We start from the raw sequence: 11,653 nt of genomic DNA, 5'->3' as shown, positions 1-11,653 counted from the left end.
CCTGGGTCGTCTGGGTAGCGGCTGCAGGGTCCAGACTTCATTTCCCGGTGTGCCTCGTGTTTGCGCGGGGTGGTACGGGTGTTGTAGTCCGACCGCTTCTCTGGTCCAGCTACATCGACAGGCAGGATGTCGGAGGTGCGGCTGCCACCGCTACGCGCCTTGGACGACTTCGTTTTGGGGTCGGCGCGTCTGGTGGCCCCGGATCCTTGCGACCCGCAGCGATGGTGCCACCGCGTCATCAACAACCTCCTCTACTACCAAACCAACTACCTTATCTGCTTCGGCCTTGGTCTCGCTTTGGCCGGGTGAGGGAGGGAGGGAGGGAGGCGCCGGTTGGCTGGGGATACCCACTGGCATGGAGGGTGGGCCCGCGGGATTTTTAGAGGGCTGCAAGACCTTGAAGGGCGAATTCAGTAGTATATGGAACTGAGGAGGAAACTAGGAGACAGAAGCTCTCGAAGAGGGCTGGGCCTTTGCAAAGGTTTGGGGACAGGTTGGGATGGGAGGATCGGCTGGAATAGGTCCTGCGGGGGTAGGGTTAAGTGTGGACCTGAAGATAAGGAGGGCCTGAAATTGGGACATGACTGCCTGAGGGGTGATGGGACCAGCTTTAGGTGGCCTTGAACAATTTACTGCAGAGACAGGGGCTGGACTTGGTCAAGTTGAAGAGTGGACTTGTGGAGGATCTGGACTTGGAACCTGGCTATAACTGGAATGCTCCAGGAGCAGGTACTAGTTGGGAAACTTGAGTCATGAGGAAGGACCCAAGGATGGAAGGCCTGAAACGAGGGACAGATGGAGAAGCTGGAGGAAGGACTTGGTCAGGATTGGAAGTTAAGAGTGGTACTGAAAGCTTGGAAGGGGTTCTAGCAATGATGGAGGGAATCTGTAGGAAATGGAAGCCTGGAGGGGGAATTTCAAGGGAAGGAAGTCTGGAAGGGACTCTGGGCCTGGGGAGTGGGAAATGTATGGAAATAGAACTGGAAGAGGAATTTGCAAGGGCTGGGCCTTTGCAAAAAGTGGGTTTGGGGTCAGGTTGGAATGGGGAGGTGCGGCTGGAGTGGGTCCTGCGGGGGGGCAGGGTCAGAAGGAAAGAGCAGGGAGAGGCTGTAAGCCTGGGTGTGTGTGGGGGGGGGGGTTGCAGGATGGGAGGGTCTGAAGCCGGAGATCTCAGGAAGATGGGCCTGTAGGATTGATTAAAAAACAGATCCACAGGGGAGCCCAGGGCTCCCAGAAGTTAGAAGACCTGGAGGGTGGGACCTCTTGGGGGCAGGGCCGGCGGGAGTATTTGGCGAGCTGGAGGATCCAGAGCAGGGGTAGAGGTGGGAAAAAACCAAAGCTCTTGGGGCCCATCCAGGCTTTGGTGGACGGTGGTCTGGGAGGCCCTCTCCCCGCCTGCCCGGGGGCTAGCTTAGTTCCATTGTCCCCACAGGTACGTGCGCCCGCTGCACACTCTCCTAAGCGCGCTGGTAGTGGCGGTGGCCCTTGGCATGCTGGTGTGGGCAGCTGAGAATCGAGCTGCCGTGCGCCGCTGCCGTCGCAGCCACCCAGCCGCCTGCCTGGCTGCAGTGCTTGCCATCGGCTTCCTCGTTCTCTGGGCAGCGGGCGGCGCTGGCACCTTCCTGCTCAGCATCGCCGGGCCAGTGCTTCGTGAGTCTTCACTACCCTGAGATAACCGGGAAGATGGCTAGCGCTCTCTAACGGCGCCAGGCCCGCCCTACCCCGGTTCCTGGGCTGAGAGGGGGCTGGGATACCCGGCGGGCAAGGCCACACCCCTCCTTTACAAAGCGCCTTCTCTGGCTTTGTGCCCCTCTCTGGTAACGCCCCTCTTACTACCCGCCTTTCTGGGCGTCACTGCTGGTATGAAGTGCCTTCCGCCGGCCACGTCCCCATTGCTGTGCACCCTTCTGGCCACGCCCCTACTGGGAAACGTATTACTCCACCATATTAGCAGGGTTCGGAGGCGACCTGGCTACCAACCATTCCATTGGTCTGTCAGTGTTCCAGTTCCTTTCTCTGGCCCCCCATTAGCTAAAGGCAGATGTCCCATCCCACTGACCCCACTCCTCTCGGTATTGCCCACAGTGATCCTGGTGCATGCATCACTGCGCCTGCGCAACCTCAAGAACAAGATTGAGAACAAGATCGAGAGCATTGGTCTCAAGCGGACACCAATGGGGCTGCTACTGGAGGCGCTGGGACAAGAACAGGAGGCTGGATCCTAGGGGCCTGGGATCTGTACCCAAAGGCGTGGAGAATGCCATCCCCACCCCGGCCCGAACCCAGAGCCCTTGCCCAACCCTTAAAATAGGAGCCTCCCACCCAGTTCAAAAAATAGGACAACTGCAACCCTTTCCCCAGGTCCCAAACTGGGATATTCCCTCATACCCACACCCACCCCCTCATTTTAGGAAACCAGAGTCTTCCCAGCCTTGAACTTGGACCCAGAGACACATGTGGCCCAAAACTGAGGGTTGGAGACCAGAGCATCCATAGCCAACCTCAAACTCTAGGCCCACACCCCCAACCCCCATCTGGGACCCATCTATCCTCCATGCTCAGTCCAAAAAGCTGGGGTCTGGGACCAAGGCATTCTCAAACTCTGAACCCTGGACCAAGGCTTTTCCAGACCCCACCCCAGCTTTGAACCCAAAATCCAAGTGTTCTCAGCCCCCATCAGGGTAGAGGATTCAGGTATCCTGACCCCATTGAACCCTTGGTCCCAGGTGACCCCAACACTTACCAGTCCCACTTGCCTCCCTCCAGCTCTGCTTAGTTCTGCCACTCGCCCGAAAAATTCCACAGTGACAAGGACCAAGGGGTGGGGTGGGGTGGGGTGGAGTGGGGATAGCCCTGACCAGTAATGGGGCATATATAGCAGTATTGCTGCAACAATAAAGGCCGTTGCATTGCTCAAGCCAATTTGGGCCTCTTGGGTAGTCTGTGTTTCAATGGCCAGAAGTGACCTGCTTTTCAATTCTGCTGGAGACTTTTCTGATTGAGTCTGTCATATATGTGAGCTGAAAAGACTAGCTTTCAGTTCCTTTCTCAAATCTATTACCTCTGGAGTGGCAGGTTTTTTTTTTTTTTGTTTGGGTTTTTTTGCAGTGCTGAGCAGCTTGTGGGATCTTAATTCCCTGACCAGGGATTGAACTTGGCTCTCCAGCAGTGAAAGTGCAGAGTCCTAACCACTGTTCCACCAGGGAATCCCTAGAGTGGCATTAACACACAAGGAAGTTAAGGGAAAGCAGTGTTTGCTGCCATCATTTGACACAAGGAAGTTAAGGGAAAGCAGTGTTTGCTGCCATCATTTGTTATCTCTAAGGGCTCTTGCCTAGGAATCTGGGCATGGACAGGTGAAGAAGCTGCCCCACATCACAAAGCAAGTAAAACCAAAGCAGATTACGTTATCAAAGGCTGTTTCCACAGCGCTACATATATATATATTTTTTTCTTGTTAAAATATGTCATCTTAGGTAAAGATGTGGGCCCCCAAGGCAAGGCAGATAGGGAAGCAATACATGGGTTCAGTTTACACATTTATTATAGAAATCCCCTTCCAATGTGGGTAGTGTTTTGGGTCCAGATCCATTGGTACAAAAAGAAAAGTTTTCACACCAGGTAAAGGGGGTAGAGGAACTCCCAGCTTCAGAAAGTCACAGAAAGGTATCATAGAAAACACAGCTCGTGTGGATTTTTTTTAAAAAATTCATGGATGGAAGGAAAGCCAAGGAAGATGTGATGGAGCCAGTGGCAAGACGTCACTTGAGGATTTCATTGGCATCTACCAGATGCTAGGTTCCACCACCGCAGCATTCCAGGACACAAAACACCCAATGGCTCTGCCCTTTGGTCCTCCTCTGGGGCTTCCTGACTGGGAAAAGGGCAGAGGCTGCCACCCAAGGCTGAGCCATCTGATTCTGTGGGTAGAGGCAGCGGGCACAGACAGACAGGGTCTGGGGCACCTTCAGGCACCCCTGGGGAAAGGAAAATGAACCCAAGCCTCCCACCCAGACTTCAGTCCTTCCACATGTGGCAGATACTTCATTCCTTCCAAATGTGGGCACCTCTGCCAAAAAAAGAAAAAAACTGTCCCAGTGGATGGGTGGCAGGGAGTTCTGTTCACATCAGTCTCCTGACTACCCTAAAATGGGCCCCAAGACCCTATCTGGTCCATTTTGTGGAGGGGGTTCCTGAATGGAGCAGGCTGGGCACAGGGACAGGAATGAACCCAACCAGGATGAGATCACAGTTTCCCTTTTTATAAAATGTCTAGTGTTGGGGGAAGACAGTAAATACCTAAATCACAACTGTAAACAGAAATGGAGGAAGGGGCTTGGAGTCTCCATTACATCACCTCCTCTCTTTTAAGCTGGCAGAGGGCCCCCAGTCCCCAGCACAGCATGAAAGGAGACGCAGGGTGTCAGACACCTTTATGGGCCCACGGGGAGCCAGGGGCCTTGGAAGATCAGGTTGGTGCCCACCTCCAGGAGTGACAGCAACCCTATCCCATGGCTCAGCGAGGTCAGCTGTGTGCTCCCCAGACTGGAGTCTCGCCCAGGCCAATAAGGGGCATGTCAGAAGGGGTCAGACCAGTGTTCCCGGGGTCTGGGGGTCAGAACCGGAGGACTGCTCCCCCTCTAGCGTCAGGTCACTTAAACGAGCGCTCAGCTCCGGGGGGTACAGGAAGTCCGCGTAGTATCTTTAGAAGGGGTAGCAGGAATCCAGAAGACAGGGTGGGAAGACCGGACAGAGGAAAAGACGGACAAGACACAGAAAGAGGAAAAGAGGCTCGTTAAAGAGGTGGAAGCAGGCACAGGAGAGTACCTTTAGGCTCGCAGGTGCAGGGCACGGTGAAAAGAGGAAGAGAAAGGTGAGGGGCACAGGACAACCCTTCCTCCCAGCACCCTAGTTTCAAGGCTCATTTTCAGCTGACATGCACTGGCTGTTCAACTATTACACCTCTTGAATAGTTCGGTGAAGAACTGCTGCTTCCGGGGCCCAAGATACCCCTCTGCCGAGACCCCACGGATTAATGTGGGTCAGGCAGGGCCCAGGGACCACAGGCCAACTACTTCTTTCGTAGTCCCTGTCATTAGCTACCATGACTAGCTGCTCCCTGGCCTGGACACCTTTGCCATCTGCCTCAAGAGACCCCTACCCATCAGTAAAAACACCCCCCATACCTGCCGGAGACAGGGGGCGCCGTGAAACTCCTCGAGTGCGGGAGCGGCGCCTGGCTGGGGGCCCCGTACAGTGCCTGGCCCACCTCATAGCAGCGGGCATGGAGGAAGGGCGGGTGCTGCGGGCCCATGTGGGGGAGCCCAGGCCGGCGCTGGGGCCCCGAGGCCAGTCCCGAGTTCCGGATGTACCAGTCCCGCAGCCCCTCCAGGGCAAGGTTCTTGTGGCCGCTGCGCTCACCGGCCAGGGGGATACGGGCAGGTGGGGGCATCCACAGCAGAGGGTTGGGATGTGCCTCCAGGCCCTCGGTGGCCTCCAGGGGCAGACCACAGGGCTTGGTGCGGGGGGCACGGCTATGGGGGTCCTTGCTGCGGAGGAGGGGGCTGCTGCCGTCAGCTGCATACACAGGCGGTGGGCCTGGGAGCATGGCGACGAGCCCATCCCGGCGGGAGAGGGGTCCTGGAACCTCAGCTGCAGGCAGCAGCTCCCCCCAGCCTGTCCCGCCGCCCCCGCGGGGCAGGCCTCGGTCCAGGGAATAGTCCAAGAGGAAGTCCCCACACACGGGTGGGAGCCGGGGAGCCCCGCGGGAGGCCGGTGCGGCTGAGCTGGGCCGGGCAGCCCGGGGAGGGTCTGGGAGGCCAGCCGTGCGGGAGGAGAAGGCAGGGGTTGGCTGGGGGCGCTCATATAGCACCTCACTGCTCTTGCAGACTGGGGGACCGGTGGCAGGGGGAGCCAGAGGTGCGGGTGGGGAGCCAGCTCCCCCACCCGCTGCCCGGTCCACCAGCAGGGCCTCGGAGCTATTGCTGCGGCGGGTGCGAGCTGCGAAGAGGGAGGTGCGGTCGGAGACAGGGTCCACCCGTGGGAAGCCCATCTGGGAGTCCTGGCTGCTGGACCACTGGCGAGAATGGAGGCCTTCGGGTCTAGGGGCACAGAGGTGGGGGTGATGGGAGAAGGGTCAGAAATATCAGTCAGATGGGATGAGTACCCTCCGCCCCGCCCCCCTCCATGCCTCTTTCTGGGCCTTCATTTTCACACTCCAGAATGGGCCCCAGACTAGAAATGGGGTGTAAAGGCATTAGGGAGCGGCACATAAAGAGCAGCAGAGGTCCTAGCCAGGACTGGGGAGCAAAGGGGTTGAAAATGTATGGGGGTGCCTGGGGCTGTTAGCTCTGAGGGAGATGGAAGCGAGGGGCTCCAGAGGAAATGCTAGCAGAGGAGGACACTATTCATAGAATGCAAGCGTCACAAGGATGGGGACTTTTGCTCACAGCCTGGAAAAAGTAGGCACTTGGTAAGTACATATTTGTTTAAGGACTAGGAGACTGCCATGGTTAAAAGCACGCACTCTTAAGTCAAACTTGTCTGGGTTTAAATACCAGGTCTTCAGTTTACCAGCAAGTTAGTTAACCTCTCTGTGTCTCAGGTTTCTTATCTCTAAAATGAGAATAATAATGGCATCTACCTCATAGGGATGTTGTGATAACTAAATGAGTTTGATACCAAGTAAAGGACTGATTCCTAGCAGATGGTAGGTATGCAGCACATGTTAACCAGAACTCATTTATGCCTACAGCGTCTTCCAGAGACAGATATTGATATGCTTGTTTCACAAGTGAGGAGACCAAGATTCAGAGAAGGGAAATGACTTGCCCAAAATGCACAGAAAAGCCCACACTCAAACTTTGATGCTTCTGCCCCAAATCCCCACCCTCTTTCTCCACCAAGACAACTTCTATTCACCTTTCAAAGCCCAGCCTTTCTTTTCTTTTTTTGGTCAATTAAAAAATTTATTTATAATGTGATGTTACATATACATATGTATGGCATATTCCAAAAGATATTTTACCTATATTTCTCTATCATGTAATAGAATGCATTATGAACAAAAGTTCTGAAGCATAAATAAAATTCTTGCTTTTTCATACAACCTACACAGAAAATCAGAATAAAACTAATGGATTCAAAGCCTAATCTTTCATGTCTTACACTCTTGGATAATACTCTCCCCAGTACCCTCTGTTAGAACTACCAGTTCCCTCCTCTGGTCCTCAAACTCACCCTTAGAATCCACTTACTTGCAGAGCTGGGGGCCAGCGCCCCGGGTGAGGACAGGGGTAGCAGGCACACTTCGCCCCTCAAAACTGGAGGCACTCCTGGGCAGTGAGCGTGTAGGGCTAGACAGAGACGTGCAGGCCCAGGGTGGGGGTGGGGGCCAGGTTAGAGACCATACCTCCCAGCAGGCAGGTCCTCCTGCCCACCCAGGCTCAGCCCCAACTCCTGGCTCTGCGGAAGGAACAGAAGGGCTCACCCTCACCTGGTGGGGCTGGCCACAGAGTTTCGCCGGCCCTTCAGATCCCCATAAAGATCCGATGGCGGTGGTTTCCATGGGGTTCGCCGCTCAGGGCTGCCCCCAGAGACTGCCCGCAGCTGGTCCCAGGCCTTGGGCGGTGAGGGGCGCTCAGCCAGAGGGAAGCAGCCACGGGGCTCCTCTGAGCAGAAGGGAGAAAATGGTGGTGGGGGGGGATTAAATGGGAGGGTTGCGGACAAAGCAAAGGGCAGGGGCTAGGGAGGTAGGGAGGTGCAGAGGGCTAAGCAGGGTAGGACAGGTGGAGGAGGAACCAAGGGAGGAGGACAGGAACTGGGGCTGATGGGAGGGATGGCGGGGGGAAGGCAGTGAAGTGAAGAAGATGGGGGCTCCACTAGAGGATGGGGTGTGGTTAAAGAGGAGCTGAAGAGGGAGGGCAGGGGCGATGCATCAAAGAACAGGAGGTTTTAGGGGACAAGGGTTCTCACCATTATCATGGCTGGCCCCAGACTCTGAGAGGGAGCTGCTCTCCGAGTGCAGAATTACGTCCTCTACAGGTGAAAAGGGGAGACCCAGGCTTATCAATGCAAGACCTGGGTGCCACCCCCTTACACCACTGGACAGTCTCCTCCCCACCTGGTACACTTCCCAAGAATCCACCTTTACCTAAATCCAAGACCACCAGGGGCTTAGTCCCTCACTTTTTTTTTTTTTTTTGGCTGCAATGAGCAGCATGAGGGATCTTAGTTCTTGTACCAGAGATCAAACCTGTGCCCCCTGCAGTGGAAGTGCAGAGCCTTAACCACTGGACTGCCAGGGAAGCCCCTGTCCCTCACTTTCCTGAGGCCTGTTCCCAATGTCCCCACCCTTGCCTGGGAGCAGTCTACAACAATTCCTCTCACAGCTAGGGTCCCCTAAGTCTTGCCTACCTCCCCCAATCTTCACTGGCTGCTCATCCACTCCACCCCTACCAGGTCCTTTAGCCAGTGCCCACCTTCCCACTCTTGTCGGTGGGATAACAGGGCCTGGCTCACCATGGCTGAGCTGAGTGAGGCGCGTGCCCAGGCAGACTCCCTGGGCGGTGATAACGGCTCCTCCAGTGGACAGGGGCAGGGGCTGGGATGGCGGGAGCCCGGAGAGGCCAAGGCGGGCCCGGACCTCCCCAAGCTGCTCCTCCAGCTCGTGCAACCTCCGAAGGGCATCTGCCTGGACTTGACGCCGGCGCCGGCGCTGCTCAGCACTGAGCTCGGGGGCCAAGGCCAGGCGGCGGGCAGCTGCGGCGATCTGCTGCTGCACAGACACCTCTCGCTCCAGGGCCTCAAGTGCCAGCTCCTGCGAGGCCCACCCGAGAGGGTGCGACAGTACCAGATGTTGGAAATGGAAATGCCAGGCGCCAGGGCGAGGACCAGGCTGTGTCAGAGCCTGGCTAGGCTGGGGGCGGGGCCTGCCCCTCCTGGGGGCAGGGTTTGTGTGCATTAGAGCTGCATCTGCTCATCTTCCTGGGGCAGGGGGAAAGGCTTATCCTGATAGTTAGGGACCAGCATCTTCTCTCAGATCTGGAAGCCACCTCCCTTAAGCTCCTTCCTTCCCCACCTTGAAAGTGAAAGTGAAAGGTGCTCAGTTGTGTCCGACTCTTTGTGACCCTATGGACTGTAGCCCATCAGGCTCCTCTATCCATGAGATTCTCCAGGCAAGAATACTGGAGTGGGTAGCCGTTCCCTTCTCCAGGGCATCTTCCCCACCCAGGGATGGAAACAAGGTCTCCCACATTGCAGGTGGATTCTGAGCAACCAGGGAAGCCTCCCCACCTTAGTCTCTCCTTTCCCTGGCCACAAGGCCCTCTCAGCTTCCTCCAGGATCCTGTCCCACCCCCCACCTTGCTTGGCATGCCCATCAGCTCACCTCGGCAGGGCACAAGGAGTGGTGTGCTGGGTTGGGGTGTGGTGGAGGGTAGGCGCGGGCTGCAGGGGGGCGCCGGCGGACCAACTGGGGTCGTTCACCAGGCTCCAGTGGGCACTCGGGGGGCAACTGGCCAGTCAGCTCCTGGGTGGGATCAGGGATTGGAGACTACCAAGGGTTAGTTGGGGGGATGGGGCAAAGCAGTCATGAAACACGAAGGTACAGAAGTCCAACTAGGAGCCCAGCCCTGCTCAGTGCCCACACCTGTTATTTCTCTTCCTCTTCCTAATTCTCCACCAGGTGGGTGTGTGGCACACTCTCAGCCCCTCCGTCGCCCAAAGCCCAGGGCCGGTGGGCATGGGAGGCAGGGAAGCCTGCTTTGGAATCCAGAATTTCACAGTTTTTATAAAGGTGACACCATCTGTATACTACATATTATATGACACTCCCTTCAGGGCCTGGGCTGCATGCTCTACACTGCATTACCGTTTCTGGCAAACTATGTGGACATTCGCAGCAAGAGAGGTAAATCGAAACTATAAATCAGCCTGTGTCACTTCTGGTCAGGTTTTACTGCCAAGTTTGGGAAATAACTTCTTTTGTCTTTGAGGCTTTTCTCCTTCTTCTTTTTTTTTTTTTTGGATTTCAAATTGTTGATAGGGGATTGTGGTACCGTATTCTAACACATCCAAGCTGTGAGCTTTGGGGAATCTCCAGCTCAGACAAATGGCTCAGTCTGCCTACCTCATCCCTGCTCCTCACTCCCACCTCCCCCCATCCCCACCCCCACCTCCCCCCACCACAGACGCCCTTAGGTTCAGGCCCTCACCGCCTCCTGGAGACACACTTTCCGCAGCTCCTGAAGTTTCAGGCTCAGGGCCTCCTGCAGGGCCCGCTGCCGGTCGAGCAGACTCCGTAGACGCTCTGACTTCATCTGGGGGACAGCCTCTCCAAACAGGGCAGCTGGACACAAACAGAGTGAAGATCAGGGGGTGGGGGGCATCCTGGAGCAGCTGTGGGGCCAGGGCCCACTCTTTCCCACACAGGCGAGTGGTAACTCAGAACAGGGGAGGAGACAGCAAGAGGGGGAACCAGAAACCGACCTGAGGCATTGAAGGTGGGAGAGCTGATCAGCTGACCTTTGACTTCCATCCTGAAGCTGTCAGGATGCCGTGACTGATGGCTGGACAAGGCCTAGCAGTGATGCAGGGGAGCCACTGGGGATCATCCGGCATGCACCCCCACCCTCCACCCCTACCCAGGTTCCCGTGCCCCAGCTGCAAATAAGGAGGACCCTTACCCCGCCCACCTGCTTGGCCTGCCCTCTCAGAATCTGTGTCAATGTCAAGGCCCAGGTACCTTGGTTCCCTTCCCATTGAGTGGGAGCACAGCAAGTGGGGAGCTGGGCGGACTTACAACACCTCCTCAGAGGCCCATGGGCCACCGTCAGGAGTCTTGCCTGGGAAAGGAGAATTAACAGTACAGATACAACCAACTAGAACAACAGTGGGCCTTTATTAACCACCTGGGTGCTTGGAACAGTTACCTTATATGTCACATTTAATCCTCACAACCACCCTGCGATGGCAATTTCTGTGATCATCATTACCTCCATTTTAGAGATTATAATAAGACACAAAGATATGAAATAATCTGCCTACGACTAAGGATGTAGCCAGGCCCACCCTCTGGTCCAACACTCTCCCTCCCCAGAGGTGCTGAACCTCACAAATCCCTCATAACCTCTCAGCCCATCAGGGCTCCAGGCCTTTGCGCAGGCTGTGGCTGCTGTCTGGTGTGCACTTTCCCTTCCGGCCACTCCAGCCCCTGGTTCTCTCTTATATTCTGGGGCTTCAGTGTGACTTCCAGAGGTGGGCCCCCACACTATGTCAAGACTGTGCCTCCCTTGTACCTTTATGAGAACAAAAAATGTATCAGTGATTATCTCTGGCATTCAGAATACTTCCAGACACACAGCAAGTGCTCAGGGAGTGTCTGCTGGGTAAATAAAAGAATGACTGCAAGGTCTGTGAGTTGTTCCTTGTCCCAACTCCATCCTGTGGCCCTGGTGCAGCAGCAAAAGCGTTCGCTTGGCCTCAGGACCCATCCAGCCCCACCCAGCATGCCAGCCTGTCCCACACAGGCATAGGGAAGTCACCCTGCCAGGACTGGGAGTGGCAAAGTCCACAGCTGCAGATAACAAGCAACTGCCTCCTTCTCTGCCCGACACCCTGGCTGACCATGGAGCTGGCCTTGGCTGGTTGCCAG

General features: G+C 56.1%; 2 protein-coding genes across 8 annotated transcripts in view; one reads left to right on the top strand and one right to left on the bottom strand.

The window, feature by feature from the left end:
• The first annotated feature begins 102 nt into the window (after positions 1-102).
• On the top strand, positions 103-2,922 carry PRAF2 (PRA1 domain family member 2). The gene is made up of 3 exons (XM_081564860.1): positions 103-305; positions 1,433-1,650; positions 2,086-2,922. The coding sequence occupies exons 1-3, from the start codon at positions 127-129 to the stop codon at positions 2,223-2,225; spliced, it is 537 nt and encodes a 178-aa protein (XP_081420986.1). The 5' UTR covers positions 103-126; the 3' UTR covers positions 2,226-2,922.
• Positions 2,923-3,526: 604 nt separating this feature from the next.
• CCDC120 (coiled-coil domain containing 120) overlaps positions 3,527-11,653 on the bottom strand; it is a 30,743-nt gene continuing 22,616 nt past the window's right edge. For 3 of the 7 annotated variants that reach the window (XM_081564839.1, XM_081564837.1, XM_081564838.1), the window contains exons 2-11: positions 10,745-10,844; positions 10,489-10,579; positions 10,215-10,348; positions 9,389-9,529; positions 8,521-8,818; positions 7,975-8,037; positions 7,496-7,670; positions 7,257-7,355; positions 5,187-6,101; positions 3,527-4,069 (exon numbers count right to left, since the gene is read on the bottom strand). In XM_081564839.1, coding sequence (XP_081420965.1) covers positions 4,045-4,069; positions 5,187-6,101; positions 7,257-7,355; positions 7,496-7,670; positions 7,975-8,037; positions 8,521-8,818; positions 9,389-9,529; positions 10,215-10,348; positions 10,489-10,537 — 1,899 coding nt within the window. In that variant the 5' untranslated portion in view covers positions 10,538-10,579; positions 10,745-10,844 and the 3' untranslated portion in view covers positions 3,527-4,044. Of the gene's footprint in view, positions 4,703-5,136; positions 6,102-7,256; positions 7,356-7,495; positions 7,671-7,974; positions 8,038-8,520; positions 8,819-9,388; positions 9,530-10,214; positions 10,349-10,488; positions 10,580-10,707; positions 10,845-11,653 lie in introns of those variants that run through there. The other 4 variants (XM_081564835.1, XM_081564834.1, XM_081564836.1 and 1 more) reach the window with 4 other exon arrangements.

Source organism: Giraffa tippelskirchi, chromosome X, assembly GCF_054371585.1.
Source record: "Giraffa tippelskirchi isolate mGirTip1 chromosome X, T2T-mGirTip1v1.2.pri, whole genome shotgun sequence".
Classification (NCBI taxonomy): Eukaryota; Metazoa; Chordata; class Mammalia; order Artiodactyla; family Giraffidae; genus Giraffa; species Giraffa tippelskirchi.
The sequence above is the reverse complement of the archived record's forward strand: the minus strand, read 5'-3'. Positions and strand labels throughout refer to the sequence as shown.